At 38.8% G+C, this 16,358-nt stretch overlaps 2 protein-coding genes across 11 annotated transcripts in view; one reads left to right on the top strand and one right to left on the bottom strand.

The window, feature by feature from the left end:
* REPS1 (RALBP1 associated Eps domain containing 1) overlaps positions 1 to 1,230 on the top strand; it is a 41,768-nt gene extending 40,538 nt beyond the window's left edge. For 9 of the 10 annotated variants that reach the window (XM_021711482.1, XM_008056304.2, XM_008056302.2 and 6 more), the window contains one exon: positions 959 to 1,227. In XM_021711482.1, the coding sequence (XP_021567157.1) occupies positions 959 to 1,027 (69 nt within the window). In that variant the 3' untranslated portion in view covers positions 1,028 to 1,227. Of the gene's footprint in view, positions 1 to 958 lie in introns of all 10 variants that reach the window. The other variant, XM_008056301.2, reaches the window with a different exon arrangement.
* A 2,566-nt stretch (positions 1,231 to 3,796) lies between these two features.
* ECT2L (epithelial cell transforming 2 like) overlaps positions 3,797 to 16,358 on the bottom strand; it is a 102,873-nt gene continuing 90,311 nt past the window's right edge. The window contains exons 17-19 of the mRNA XM_021711479.1: positions 15,010 to 15,098; positions 5,419 to 5,591; positions 3,797 to 4,055 (exon numbers count right to left, since the gene is read on the bottom strand). Coding sequence (XP_021567154.1) covers positions 3,916 to 4,055; positions 5,419 to 5,591; positions 15,010 to 15,098 — 402 coding nt within the window. The 3' untranslated portion in view covers positions 3,797 to 3,915. The remainder of the gene's footprint in view (positions 4,056 to 5,418; positions 5,592 to 15,009; positions 15,099 to 16,358) is intronic.

The raw sequence follows: 16,358 nt of genomic DNA, 5'->3' as shown, positions 1-16,358 counted from the left end.
GGTCTCGAACCCACGGGCTCAGCAATCCACTCACCTCAGCCTCCCAAAGGCGCAGGATTACAGGCTGAGCCACCGAGCCCGGCTGACCCTGGCTTTTCTTAAGCTCTGACCCGGCCATGCCTCCATTGAGCTATGGCTGGGTCATGCTTTTCTTTAAGCTCTGAACCCCTCCCCAGTCTGGGGGAGGTGAGTCCCCCTTTTCTCTCTTTCTCTAATCTGCTTTCTAAATAAACTATATTTTTCAGTTTACAAAAAGATATTATCCGTATGATAGTTAGAATTTGGTGGCTATCTGAAAAAAAGATTTCCCCAAAATCAGCATTGATTAAAAATTCTAAATGCCAAATTAATTTGTTCTTGGTGAAACTGAAACCCAAAATGAGATCCAGGAGCTGCTATGGCCAGATGTCATTACTAGGGGAAGGAATCTGTACTAATTCATCTCTAGTTAATTCAGGGGGCAGACCTAATGCAAAAGTCATGTATTTTGATACCCATCCATTGCAAACACTGACTTTTTCTAAGAATCAGATGACATTTTATTACTTTGATTTATGTAATAATAAAAATCTAAATGACTAGGATCTTGTTTTAGTATTACAAACATATAAAGAAACTACCTTTCTAAAGTAAAGTATACTTTTAGAATATGAACAGCTCTCACTTAGTTTTGTTTTTTGTTTTTTGGGTTTTTTTTTTAGTCAGAGTCTCACTCTGTCACCCAAACCAGAGTATGGTGGGTATGCTCACTGCTTACCACAACCTTGATCCCCTAGGCTCAGGTGATCTTCTTGCCTCACCTCCCAAGATGCTGGGATTATAGGCGTGAGCCACTGTACCTGGCTATATTTAGTTTTCTTGACAAATGTAAATTGTTTTAATGAAACAGTGCTGTTGTTAGATGTGCCTTCATTTTTCGATACTTTGAAACATAACTTGACCTTTGCATCTTTTTCAGGATGTTCTTGAGGAGAGAATTTCCCTGGAAGTTCAACTGGAACAACTTCGACCATTCTCTCACCTATAAGCCAATTGCCGTTAACTGTGAACATACTTATTTTTAAGTGGTTTTGGGTTCAAAGCCAATTTGGAGACCCAAACATTCAGCTCACTGCTTAATTCAACCTTAAATTTTATGATTCTGTTTTGCCCTATATGTTCACCATTGTATTTAAGTACCTTTTATTTTTTAATTTCAACAATAAAAGGGTCAGGATGACTTTTTCTGGAGGTTACATTGTGTTTGCTGGCACACCCCACCCTTGCTGTTGTGTATCATCAGGAATACATAATGTGTAAATGACGAGAACGGCACACTAATGTGATTTGCAGAATGGGCTTCTCATTTACATCACAAGCACAGACTCAGAGATCTCTGCAAAAGGGAAAAAAAACTAAATAAACTGCCAATTTGGCCTCTTTTAGGATTAATGTTGTACATAAAGCATCTATATTTGTTTGGTAAAAATTTTTTAAATAAGTTTTCTATTTAACTTTTTATTTTAAAGAGTTATATTAGATAAGGCAGTTTTCACCATAAACTAATTTACCTTCTGCAGTAATCAATATTCTTCAGGAATCACATCATACTTTCAGACCTCTTTCACATGTCAACTTGTGACAAATGTAAAATGTGTTAGATTTTATATTTTTCTTGTGGAAATGTGATCAATTTCATCTTTGTGTGAGATTTTAATTCAGCAACAGTCAGGTAAACTTATGAAATATCTCTCAAGACAGGCCTTTCCTTATTATTAATTTTCAAGTGATAACTTTTAAAACTTCTGAAGTTATCAATTATTCATAGAATAAATTAAAATTTCTTAAGATTTCTAGTTTGCCTTCAGCCATCTTGTCACTCATTCTTTTGCCATCTAGGCAGGTTTTTCCTATTAATGAGTTTCTGTAGTATGCCTTATGCAGGACAATATACTGTTTTAGAATTTATATTATATGCTGCACACATTTTGATTACATTTGTAAATTTGCATTCATTGCTGACTAACAGAATTTCCTTTAAGATTTATTCTATCTACAGGATCCTAGATGTTAAACTGCATGGATATATCTCAGCAGAATCAGAAATTCGATTTTACATTAATAAAACAGCACAGTATTTTAATTTTTGTACATTTTTTAACAAGAATTTAAATTTTTAAGAAATGGAAGGAATTTATATTTTCATTGCTGAAAGAAGAAAATGTTTAAATTGTAAGGTTTACAATCATAAACTGTACCAATAGATTTTATTACCATAAATAAGAAAATCAAAAAGGAAACTGACAATCTGATGTTTCCAAGATTAATATAACTTTCATACAGCAATAACTAGGTAAAAATATTACTGCATACATCAGCTAAAGTTTTTAAGTGGCTAACAGTAGGGCTTCAGCTTATTAAATAATCAAATAAAAGCTTTAAAGACCTAGTAAACTACTCAATACCTATTTTGCTCTTTCTGTTTTAAATAGAACTCTCTTAATTTCTTCATTTTTACTTAGCTAAATTTCATTTCAGGCAAGTTTTCCTATGTTTCCTTTTTTTTTAATAGCCTTCTAATTTAACAATGTTGCATATTTTTAAAGCTTCTTATTTGAAAAAATCTAAGAATTTAGTCTTACAATTAGAAAAAACTTTTCCTATGGGCACAGTGACTCACATCTGTGATCCTGGCACTTTGGGAGGCCATGGAGGGAGGCTCACTTGAGCCCAGGAGTTCAAGACCAACCTGGGCAACATAGCAGGACCTCGTCTCTACAAAAAAATCAAAAAATTAGCCAGGTGTGGTGGTGTGTGCCTATAGTCCTAGCGATTCAGGAGACTGAAGCAGAAGGGTCGCCTAAACCCAAGTGGTAAGGCTGTAGTGAGCTGTGGTCATGCCACCACACTGCATCATTGGAGACAGAGTGAGATACCACCTAAAAAAAAAAAAAAAGGAAAAAAACCAACATTTCCAAATGGACTTGTGAACAAAGTCCATTTGGGGAAAAAAAAAAACTTGAAAATTACAGAAAACTAGAATAAAATTACAGAAAACTAGAATAAAATTACAGAAAACTAGCCAGGCTCGGTGGCTCAGCTTGTAATCCCACGCTTTGGGAGGCTGAGGTGAATGGATTGCCTGAGCCCACGGGTTCGAGACCCGCCCGGGCAATTTGGCGAGACCTCATCTCTTCAATAAATCAAAAAATTAGCCGCACGTGGTAGTGTGCGCCTGCATTTCCAGCTACTTGGAAGGCCGAGGCAGAAGGATCGCCAGAGCCCAGCAGATTGAGGCTGCGGTGGCCAGGAGCGGCCACTGCACTCCAGTCTGGGTGACAGAGTGAGACTCCAACTCAAAAAAAAAAAATTACAGAAAACTTAGTACTTTGTAGTGCTATCTCTTAATGCTCTCTAGAGGAGTACATTCATATTAAGGATATGCATGACAAGCTTTTTAGTAAATTGCCATTTATATTTCTTCTGCATTTTTTAAAATCAACAATTATTTCATGGAAATGTTAAAGATAATTAGTAAATCACCAATAAATTAAAATATTTTTCTAGACTGATAATTTAAGAAACATTTTTAATTCTGCTTTCATTTTTCATTAGATCACAAAACAAAACTGTATACAATCTGCTTGATCTATCTTAGGTTTCATCACATTAGTCAGATTACTCTAGATGATATCATCCATGAACTGTAGCTACCAAGAGAAGTCTTTCAAAATTTTGGATTCAAACTGTTCTTATTGTACATTCTACATAAGTGAGCATAGATGATAAAGTTTAAAGGTCAGAAGACTCCTTCGATTCATCCTCGTTCATCCTCTCATCATCCATGACAAGTAATCTTTCTGTTTCTTACTGGATATTCTGGAGCAGAAAATACACGTCTGTCTTTGCCAGGGAGAATTGGCACCCCTGATGTATTCAAATCCAGTCGCATTTCTCCATACTGCTTTTGATTGCATTTTGAAGTACTGACAACCATAGGAACTTATCATCCTCTATCTCTGTAGCACAAATCCATTCACATTTTGGACCTTGAAGAATAAATGCATTCTTGACATCTGTGAGAGCATTTCCAGGACACTGATTAATCTTTCAGTAACAATCAAAAGGAGAAAATGTTTTAAAATTTAAAAATTAATCAAGTCACCTTTGAGAATTTTTTGAAAACTAAACATTCAAAACAAATACAAATCCAGTTTAGAATATTATGTCTTACAATTACTGAATAATTCAAATATAATCTAAAATCATGTCTGTATTACAATTAGATTGCAAATAGCGAGTATTTTAAAGACTGATAGATGCTGTTTTTAAGCTCCTTGTCTTAACCACTCCTAAAGTAACTAGAATCGGCATCTTTGCTGATACTTGTGTCAGATGCTGAGAACTAGACCTAGACAACCTTAATATGAAGGCCAGTGACAGAATTAAGCCAACTACTTTGCTAAATTCCCATTGTCTATTAGTTTACATAACAATGTTTTGACATACATAGCTGATTGTTAAGGTGGGCGGGAACAGGAGACATTTCATACACTATTTCATCATACCCGGTGGTTATAGGTAACTATCTCTTTTTACCTGTGTGTCTTCCAGGTGGAAATATTTATTTCTACACTTGTTGTTCATTTTTTCTGAGGCTCAGACCTCAAATGGGGCTGAAACCACTGGGAAGCAGCCCTTATATTTAAATTGGCTACTTTTCGGAGGTCTAGGTTCCGGTTTTAACCTTAGATCCTGTCTTTACATGCTGTGAAAAATACTGGAATGAGAGATATTACATGTGGATTGTCTGGCCTAACAAATATGAGGAAAGAGATGAGGATCTTTTCAAATTTGGGAAGTAAAGTGTAGGATAATAACTAAAAATAAGTACAATAGGTTTAAGTAGGATTCCTTTTTGTGTCATGCTGTTTCTACTGGAATTGTTATCAATGAAATATTTAAGTTGTAAACATCCTTTGCAAATCTGTTGATTACTTAAAAAAACAACTCACAGCTTAGATGCAAACTAAGGAAGACAACATACAGTCAAATCTGTAATAATCAGTCCTAGTAGAATGGAAAAGTAATAGATAAAAATCTGAAATGCTTCAAGACTGTAGCATCTTCAGACGGAGAAGATAGTGATTAAGAGCTCCAGCTTCCATGTCAGACTGCATCAGAGAATTCACAGTGATGTGGGGTCTTCCCTTTTTGATTTTTGAAAGCTGGTTTCCTAATGTCTAGGGTGCAATGCCAGAAGTCCTGTGTTCTGGTATTTCAGAGATAGATGAAAGTTTACATTTTTTAATGAATTCCTAATATTGGAGGAATTATTTGCAAATGTAAATTATAGTTCCAGTCCTCTTCCCACGTTTTTGTCTTATTAATGGGTTTTATATAAAAACATTTGTCTCTTGGAAGAAAAATAATACGTACACTTTGAATCTGGAATGTCTTCTACAATTAATCTTTGAAGGGCCACTGATACAATGAACTGGTAGGTTGTTTTTGAAGTCCTTTCATATGGAGTATGAGATGTGCCTCGACTAGAAACAAGTAGTGCATCATTGAAGAGAAAAAGGCTGAGGTCACGGATGTGTTCATAGAACCTGTGTTAAAATGGAGAAGGGGCAGCTTTAATACATACATGATTGTACGCAATTGGCCATTTTGAAACTGATAAGCCAATAGTCAAGGCTTTTACTATAGTCCTTTTGAGTGGCTCATTGGGGTTCTCAGTAGAATACTCCTTATAGGATTAGTCTCCCTTCTGTCTCTCAGATCAATACTCTGGGCCATCAGTGTTCCTGGTGGAGTGGCTTAAGCCTCTCTACTGGACAAGTATTTTATAATGCATGTGGGAAAATGAACATTGAGCTTTCCCTCTTTTATGAAACAAATCACACTCTAGCTGTTTTAAACTTTTCTCAAGCTTGGTATTTTGATATATTTGGGCAATCTGAAGAAAATTAAGTTTGTTTTGTTTCATCTCTCATGATAGCAGGTTGGGGTAGAGAAAAAACACAATGTGACATGAGGTGTCAAGCAAAAAGGGGGGAAAAAAGCATTAACCCAATAGAAGTAATTATAAAAATTTTTACTTTTAATGAGAAAGAAATCGATAGGTAACTTACTAAGTTTCATCAGTATAAAAGGTAAAAATCAAATCGTTCTTCGTTTTCACTGATGTTGCTACCATGATCAACTGTGGACATATTTATCAAGGGGCAACATTTGGTGTCTGTATTGTTGGAGCCAGATTGCTATGTTTGGCAGGTCTCACGGTGCTCTTGTGTGGGTTATCTATCCTGGGTGAGTTCCCTGCAGTGTCACGTGATGCCCTCAGTAGGAGCTTAGGGGAACCCACCCACTTCCCAGGTCCCCACTGCCTCCTTTACACAGGAGTGGCTAAGTGAAGCAAGCTAAATGTTTTAATAGAAGATAATTTTTCTTCTTAGAAGCATCAGACAACTCTCAGGAAGTTATTACTTTTATGAAGAGTCTGTTCTTGTTCAGGGGACTCTCTTTTTTTCAATCTTTGCCATTTTTGTTTAATTTTTAAATTATCAGTGTAGAACATCAAGTGTTATAAAATGCTTAAGTGACATCAGTCCGCACTCTTGGCTTTCATATAATGTACTTTTTTCCCCTCCACTTTTCCACTTAGCTTGGCTTACTCCTCTCTTCAATAGGTCACCCAAGTTCTCAACCTGGTACCTATTCCACTTTTTTACACTGGTTCAGGTAATCGCACATGTGTGCACACATCTCAACAAGGATGTGGCAATTATTTTACAAAGATGCCAAGATTATCCCTCCTTTTTTCTACTTTTCTCACTCTGCATTGGAAATCAAGTTAACAATTTTATTAAAATGCAAATTCTGATTGAGCAGAGATAGGGTGACCAAGATTCTGGTCAGCTCCCTGGTGGTGCTGAGCCTGCAAGACTGCAGGCCACACTGAGTGGTGAGGCACCAGGCACAGAAGTGATTTATTAGTGAAAGCCATGCCTAAGAACTGGGCAGAGATCAAGGAGTGGAAACTCAAGGAGTACTACGTCTTGGGTGCAGCCACTTGGAGAGTGTTAGGAAGTAGCCGTTGTTTGGGGTGTAGATAGATGGAAACACAGTGGCCACCCACCCACTAGAGCCAGCTCTTCCTTTCACACATTTCCTTCTTATCTTGGGTTATAATTTACTAGAATGAGTGGGGTGCTTTACATTTATTGATAGTCTTTCAAGAAATAATGTTCCAGATTAAGTCAAGTTATTCTGAGAATAATGAAGTGAATAGAACTAGAGATGAGAAAGAGAGATGAAGCAAGAAAGACAAGGTGTACTTTTTTTTTTTTTGAGTCAGAGTCTCACTTTATTGCCAGGCTGGAGGGCAGTGGCACGCTCACAGCCACCATAGCCTCGACCTGCTGGGCCAGGCGATCCTTCCACCCTAGCCTTCCAAGTAGCTTGAACTACAGACATGTGCTACCACGCCTGGCTAATTTTTCTTGATTTATTGTAGAGTTGCCCAGGCTGGTCTTCAACTGGTGGGCTCAGGCAGTCCTCTCACCTAAGCCTCCCAAAGTGGTGGGATTATAGACGTGAGCCACTGTCCCTAGCCAAAACGTGCTTTTAAGTCTGTGCTGGGCAACATGTGACAAGGGGCCACTTTTATAGGCAAAAAAACTCTACCACATTCTTGCTTTTGGAGGAGAAGGGGAGGACAATATTTTTACCATGTCCCTGATAACAATTCTTTCTCATCCCATGCAAGTTTAGAAAAATGCTTAAAGCTGTAATAAAACTTTGCTGTTTTATCCGAATTATCAGAGAATATGCCTACAGAGTGCTTTGAAAAAGTGGCTTTCAAAGGGGTGCTTGCTTTGGCAAATAGATGTTCAGTTTTTCCTTTGTAAGGGACAGTATTGGAAGCAGAAGTCAATGAAAGAGAATTCCAGTTTTGTGACCCACTTGGACCAGGTGAGTGATTGGGCCAGAGAACGGAAGGAGCAGCCACATTAACTCAAGCTTGGAATCGAGGCCTTTTGTAATGTGAGGACATGAGTGAGGGAAAGATAAACACACAAAGAGGTTATTATGCCAGTCTGATTGTGAGACTGCTATTTAACATATAGATAGGATTTTTATCTAGGAAAAAGCTTTTCAAAAGCCATTTACTAAATTAAGTCCCCAAAGATTTCGCCAACAATTTTCATCCACAGGCACATCATCAAACGCTTTTTTAAAGTTAACAATTCCTCTCAATATGCAAAAGCCAATACAGTCGCCCTTGGTATCCATGGGGAATTGGTTCCAGAACCACCTGTGGATACTCTGAAGTCCCAGAGGTAAAATGATGTATTTGTGTATAACCTGTGCCTCTCTTCCTGCATGCATAAAAAATCGTGTTTACAAAAAAAAAAAGGGTTCCAAGGTACATATCTATTATAAAAGCTTAACATTTAAATCATCTCTAGATTACTTATACCTAATACATTGTAAGTACTACGTAATTTGTTATACTGTGTTGATTTTTTATTTGTATTACTTTTTACTGTTTTAATATATTGTTTTTAAATGTTTTTCATCCTTGGCTGAATCTACGGATGCAGCTCCCCCAGATATGGAAGGCTGACTGTAACTTCACCTTTAATATTGACATAATGGAGCAACTCAACTGCATCCTACCAGTGTTTTGGAAAGCTGCCTCTTCTCTCAACCAACCCCAAGGGTAGTTTTGTTCTTGAACTTGGATAGAGTTTCTTTGCTTATTCACAAACAGGCTTAATGACTCAACAAAGTGGAACACAGCTACTATAATGCAGATTCTTAACTCCATTCTAGGTGTTTTGTTATTGTTCAATTCACTACATCAGCCAACTTTAGAGACAGAGAAAGACACGAAGTACCCAACTTCTATAAATGCATAAAACTTTAAATTTTCAGGACGCACAAACTTTGGCATGCAGAGACAGCAGGCCCTCAGCTTCACTGGGAGCTGCCCCAAGCCAAAGCTAGCCCTTGAACATTCACTCAAACTGGTGGATCGCAGTGGCGTTTTGGATCCCTGGGATGAGTCAATTGAATCAAAGTCTAGTATCCCTGAGGAACCTGGGTACTCTTTCTCAAGTATAAGGTTACCCTGCTAAGTGACTGTAGGTCTCTTTGGGGGAGACTAAGAGGAAACTTTACAGTATGCCTTTTTACTAGTGGGGTTGGGTTTTTCTTCCAGGGGACTCCAGGTCTGGGAAGCAGATGGCTCCATCTGGTGATCAAGGCCACGGCCCTGTTCACCAGTCCTAGAGGGCTACACTTTTGTACCTTTGGCAAGACCCCATGAGAAGAAAAAAACAAAAAGCATGTTTAAAAACCAAAAATCTTAAAGTCACATGCATAAAAAATCGTGTTTACAAAAAAAAAAAAAAAAAAAAGGGTTCCAAGGTACATATCTATTATAAAAGCTTAACATAGCTAAAATTCTGGGCTGTGCCCACAGAGGAGCAAAGGTGAGTGTATTATAAGGAAGTTTTGGATCAGGCACAGTGGCTCAGTCGTAATCTCAGCACTTTAGGAGACCAAGGCCAGAGGATTGCCTGAGCTCAGGGGTTCAAGACCAGCCTGAGCAACATGACAAGACCTCATCTCTACAATAAATCAAGAAATCAGCCAGATGTGGTGGCACACGTCTGTAGTTCCAGCTACTTGGAGTGCTGAGGCAGAAGGATAGCCTGAGCCCAGCAGGTCGAGTCTGCGGTGGCTTTGAGCGTGCCACTGCACTCCAGCCTGGGCAACAGAGTGAGACTCCAACTCAAAAAAAAAGTTTTGGCACATCTTTCTACCTGCTGGTCTCAGTCTAGTCAATGGAAACAGCCCTTCCAGCACTGAGAGCTGGTTCTAAATTCCAGACCAGCACTTACTAGTCCTGTGACTTCAGGCAACTCACTTGAGCTAGACATCCCACCCATAAGGTGGGTCCCGTCCTCTTTGCCTCTCCTAGTGATTGCAATACATATATCACATGAGAGAAGTTAAAATATGAGGTGGAATTTCTTTATCAAAAATTGTGTATTCTTATATGTTTAGACTTCAGTCACCTTCGAATTACTCTCCATTTGATGCAGTACACCTATTAAGATGTTTTTTCCACTGCTCAGAACAGTTTTAAATGCATCAATTTGGATATCTTTCAGTGCTTCTGCCATTTTTTGTTTCACCTCTTCCACATTGGCAAAACATTTCCCTTTGAGAGCTTTTTTCATCAGGGAAACAAAAGTCACTTACGGTGAGATCTGGTGAATAGGGAGGGCCGGGCAGGGGGTCACGCTGTTTGTGGTGCTCAGTGTGGTGTGGGCAGGTGTGCTCATAAATCACCCATCATGAAATGGGCAAATGCATTGAAAGAATCTCCAGAAAAATTTACTGAAGCCTAACGCAGCCCCTTGCAGCAATGCTAGCTGGTACACTGATGCCAGTGGGTTCCTAGAACATTCGCCTAGCAGGGGAAGCCTGTACTACAGGGGGCCCACCCTCCAAAAGATAATTGTGTTTTTGGGGGGAGTGTCCCCCTCCTATATGGCAAACCAGAAAGCCTTGAGTTGGTACTGTATGTATAAATATACACATTATGTTTCCTCTAAGTAACAGAAAACAAGATTGCAGGCTAAATATGTGATATCTTCTGGAACATGAACCTGTTCACAGTTACTTAATTTCACATGTTAATGTGAAATGCTATAGAATGCTTCTTTCCTCACATCTTACTTCTCACTGAGAAAGTGCTGTCCACCCAAAAGGAGGAAGGTAAGGCAAAAATCAGTGTAAGTAGAGAGTGTAATTTGGCCCAAGCTCAGATTGCCAGCCCGGGAGCACAGATTCAAGTTGCCCTGAATATACGCTCTGATTAGCAACTCCAATTAGCAGAAATTACAAGTAGATTTTTAGGGAAGAGGCAATTCCTGAGTTGTCTACCAAGATTTACATTAAAATAACATGCTATTGATTGGCTATACCTCATTCTTTGTATCATGAATTCTAGGAACAAAAAGATAACAAGTGAGTCTGGAACAAAATGTCTTTAAACAATTGTCCTTCCAAAACAGTTAACAAGGAAAAAACAAAAAGAAAACCAAAAATTGTCCTGGGCATGGGTGTCCAAAGTATGGCAGAAGTCTCATACTCAACTCTCTGGGCCTGATATATTTTGCATACTCTACATAGCTAAGACTGGGCTGAGCTATTTTTCTTGGTGCCTATTTATAAATGTACCTCATAATTAAAATAATTTTGTATTATTCTCAAAGTACTCTCATCTGTTGTCAAAACTGAAGACAGAAGTCTGAATTCTAATAACCGAGATGTCTAACTTCCAGTTAACATGTGAAGAGCTTGAAAGTTGTCAATCCCCTCCTCACAACAAAAAAAGAAAGTGAAAAACTAAGAATCAACAACTTTTCTCAGATCTGTCAGAGAATTGGGGTCATGGGGTAAGGCACCTCCCCAAAAGTGGGAGCAACATGCAGAATACAGAGAATCATAGTTTATTCAAGATAGGAACAAGCTGCTGAAGCCAGCATGGAGTAGGAATATTTAAAGGGTAATTGACTACTTGCTGGAGATTGAGTGTGGACTATCTTACGCAATTAAAACCTCAGGAGCTACCACACTAGTGTGTTTTATCTCCAGGAGCCACCAGCTTCTCACTATGAAGAACTGAGAAAAATCCTCCCATTCTTCCCCAGGGGAAAGAATGCCCAGAAATATGCCCAGAGAGCTGTTTTTAACAGCTTGCCCTTAAGGGAAACTTTTACCAGGACCTAGCCAACTTGGGCTTTACCATAGCCTAACTAACCTGGTAGAAGGAAAATACCCAATTCCAACCACCTCTAGCCTTCTGGTCTCATCTTAGGGCTGGGTTCTCAACCCCCAGGGCCACAGACTGGCTGGCACCAGTCTGTGGCTTGTTAGGAGCTAGTTTGCACATCAAGAGGTAAGCAGCAGGCGGCTCTACCTGCTCTCAGATCAGCTGTGGCATTAGAGTCTCATAGGAGCATGAACCCTATTGTGAACTGGGCATGCGAGGGATCTAGGTTGCACGCTCCTTATTTAATGCCTCATGATTCTCCAACCCCAAGCCCATCTGGGGAAAAACTGACTTCTATGAAGCCAGTCCCTGATGCCAAAAAGGTTGAGGGCAGCTGTCTTAGAGAAGAAAAAAAAAAAAGACTGAAAAATACTTATGAAGGTCATAACCCAGAAGCAACAGGCTCCTTAAAAGACTGAAAACTGATCATAGAACTATAGAATGTTTTCCTTCCCCTCACATCTTACTATCATAGCAGTAAGACTTCTATATAATAACAAGATTACAGCTGAAAGAACTGCAAGGCTCAGACCCTATTTAAGAAGGGGTCTCTAGGGAAACCCAGAGACAATTGGGAGACAAAAACAAGGACACTAGAGAAAACTGTAACCTCTGACACAAAGCTACAACAAACAGTAAAAACAGCCTAACTCCCAGCCAGATAAACAGAAAACCTCACACCAATGGCCTATTTAGCTCAGTTCATTTTACCTGATACATCATATCTGGCTTTCAACAAAAAACTACAAGGCATGCTAAGAAGCAAAAATCAAAGAGTGAAGAGACAGGGCAAGCATCAGAATCAGACTTAGATATGGCAGATATTTGGGAATTATCAGACCAGGAATTCAAATAACTATGATTAATATACTAAAGGCTCTAATGTGAAAAGTGGACAACCTACAAGAACAGAGGGATAATGTAAGCAGAGAGACGGAAATCCTAAGAATTGAAATGCTGGAAATAAAAAATATAGTAACAGAAATGAAGAATGCCTTTAATGGTCTCATCAACAGGCTGGACACAGCCAAGGAAAGTGAGAGAGCTTGAAAAAATGTCAACATAAACTTTCCAAACTGAAAAGCAGAAAGATAAAAGATCAAAGGAGCTTGTGAAGGAATAGAATACCCAAATAAATGACCATTACAAAAGGCCTAATATATGTGTGATGGGAATACCAGAAGAAGAAGAAAGAGAAAGGAACAGAAAAAATATTTGGAGTAATAATGGCTGAAAAAATTTTTTGTTTTTTGATTTTTTGGGGTTTTTTTGAGTTGAAGTCTCACTCTGTCACCTAGACTGGCTTCGTTGCCAGTAGACTTCAGTAGAATGTTAAGAAATGTTAAAAGTTCTACAGAGAAAAGGAAAATGATATAGAAAATTGACTTACATCAAAAAGGATAGGTGTTGCAGAAGGAATACATGAAAGTAAAGCAATCTAATAATAACCAAAAACTGGAACCACCCCAGCACGTCTCCTGTTTAGAGTTGCTAGTTTGGTAACTGGTTTCCTTCCATCTTTGTAGTTCTTTTCTATTGCTGCTGACCAAAAACAACAAAACCAAAGAAAACAAAAACATCATGACAGTGAGAAAAGTGGCACAGTTGTATGACATGATTTTTATTTAAGATCCAGTTGAGGATGGAGATGAGGACACTGATTTCTTCTGCCTATTCTGTTACCCTGTGGTTTTGAGAAGCATGCTGAAATATTCATTGAAATAACAAGTCAGTTTTGATTACCTTCAATGGAATAGAAAAAATTAAAGGAGTTAACTCCCTTCCATTTGGTTGCTATTTGTTGATTTGTTATCTTCGCCAATAATACTGAAAACATAGTTTGGCAAACAGTCTTCTAAAGCAGAGATCAGCCAAGTTTGGCCTACCACCTGTTTCTGTAAGTTTTATTGGAACTCAGCCATGCTCGTTCATTTATATATTGTATTATTTATGAATAGTGTGTTATTTTGTATTTTATCATTTATGTAGCTGCTTTTGTGCTACGACAGCAAAGTTAGGAAGTCACCACAAAGATCATTTAGCCAGCAAAACCTGAAAGATTTACTGTCAGAACCTTTATGGGAAAGTCTGCCCAAGAAAGAAAGAGGATACTAATTTATGGAACTAGGCATCGTTCCTTTATTTATTTATTTATTTATTTATTTGAGTCAGGGTCTCACTCTGTCGCCCAGGCTGGAGTGCAGTAACATGATCACAGTTCACTCAACCTTGACCTCCTGGGCTTAGATGATCCTTCCGCCTCAGCTTCCCTAGTAGCAGTGACTACAGGAGCACACCACCATGCCCGGCTAATTTTTTGATGTTTTTGTAGAGATGAAGTCTTACTCTATTGTCTAGGCTAGTCCTGGACTCCAAGCAATCCTCCTACCTTGGCCTCCCAAAGTGCTGGGGTTACAGGCATGAGCCACCACACCCAGCTTCTTCTATCTTTTGTTCACTACTTTGAGCACTGTGCAAACTGGCTATATAAGGTCATTTTTAATATAGACTTTAATAACTATCTGAGGATAATAAATTGGTCCTTTTTCTTTTTTTTCTTTTTGAGTAAGAATCTCACTCTCTTGCCCAGGCTGGAGTGCAGTGGCACACTCATGGCCACCACAGCCTCGACCTGCTAGGCTCAGGTGATCCTTCCACCTCGACCTTCCAAGTAGCTGGAATCACAGGCACATGCCACCATGCCCAGCTAATTTTTTTTGATTTATTGTGGAGACGAGGTCTCACCAAGTTGCACAGGCTGATCTCAAACCCCTGGACTCAGGCAATCTTCTTGCCTCTGCCTCCCAAAGTGCTGGGATTACAGGAGTGAGCCGCCGCACCTAGCTGGCCCTAATAGTTGAGCCGATCATTGTGAAATCCCAAAACACTTAGTAGGAAAGTGACCTGTCTTCAGAATCCTTGCTTGTGTGGTCATTGTGGTCCTGGTAGGGACAATTTATTTTCTCCCATTCTACCCAGTGGCTTCCTGGACTGCAAGCACGGTGACTTACACTATCTCAGAGGGCTGTGTGTGTAAATTTTCAGTTCAACGCAAAGATTGATCCCAGACCCACAAGTTGTCAGACATCGTACCGAATGCCAGGGATGCAGGATGAGTAAGACAGCATATAAGGAGTTCATTGTTCACAGGATAGTTAACTGTTGTTTACCTTAAAGAGAAATGTATTTCCTCATCGCAGCAGTGAAGTTGGGCTACATCTTGGACCCTAATCAGATATCTGTTTACTTCTGTTAGAGTCTATAAAATCAAAAACAATATTAGAAGCACATGTAAATTTTTTTAAAAATAAACCATTTCCCTACTGCATAACCATTTTATATCCCAGAATATGCCAGTGTTGACTAGAACACAGTGTAGGTATCAAAAATTGAATGTTTTCATTGTTTATAAAACAGGCTTTCTTTAAAAGACTACAGTATTGATGAAGAAAACAATATTTGAGAATGTAGCCAAATTTTTTAAATAAATTATTGTTTGGCTTGCAAATGGCTTCCCATTTACAAATATGAAGGGAGGTATCACTGAGTGAATTGGTGCAGATTAAAAAGTCAAGCACTTGCACTGATCCAGTAATGAGTTTGGTCTCTTGGTGTGGAGAGTGATCAGGAGATAAAGTTCTGTAGACTCTGAGTTCCAAGGATTTAGATTTCATCTCCAATCTCCATTTCTCTTTTTCTACCAAATGTGCAGATCAAAATTATGACAAAACAACTTCATCTGGCTTCCCCAGTTTGACCAAATAAAAATATCATCTCCAATCAATCAATTGATTTTTTTTTTTTTTTTTTTTTTTTTTGAGTCAGGATCTCACTCTGACACCTAGGCTGGAGTGCAGTGACATGATCACAGGCCACTGCAGCCTTGACCTCCTGGACTCAGACGATCTTTCCACCTCAGCCTCCCAAGTAGCTGGGCCTACAGGTATGCACCACCACATCCAGCTAATTTTTTGATTTTTTGATTTTTTGATTTTTTTTTGTAGAGACAAAGTCTCACTATGTTGCTGATCTCAAACATCTGGGCTCAGGCAATCCTCCTGTCTAGGCCTCCCAAAGTGCTGGGATTACAGACATAAGCCACCATGCCCGGGACTCAACTGATACTTTATTTCAACATAATTCATATATTGAGCTCCTACTGTGTGTCAGATACTAGAAGACAAGTAAATCTTAGCTCATATACAATGGAGCTCCCAGTCCTGTGAATAAAGGATTGCAAAACAATGTAACAGGAATGTTCAGGATGGAAAATACCTAGGAAAGAGGCACTCACAGCTGGAGCTGATAGGGAAAACATTGCAAAGATGATGATTGAACTAGATTTTTAAAGACTGAGTAGTAGTTTATCCAGTAGAGTAGGAAGGCAAGGCAATTTGAACAAGAAAGAGTATGTGCAGATAGCACATGTGTAGAGAGAGGTTAACACTAGAGAATCGTGAATAGATCTGTGTGGTGGGATCACAAGGCAGTGGGGGAAGGTGTCAAAGAGAAAGGAGGG

This window comes from Carlito syrichta, unplaced genomic scaffold (assembly GCF_000164805.1).
Source record: "Carlito syrichta isolate Samal-C Ts95f unplaced genomic scaffold, Tarsius_syrichta-2.0.1 Scaffold302318, whole genome shotgun sequence".
Lineage (NCBI taxonomy): Eukaryota > Metazoa > Chordata > Mammalia > Primates > Tarsiidae > Carlito > Carlito syrichta.
This window is presented reverse-complemented; position numbering and strand designations above follow the sequence as displayed.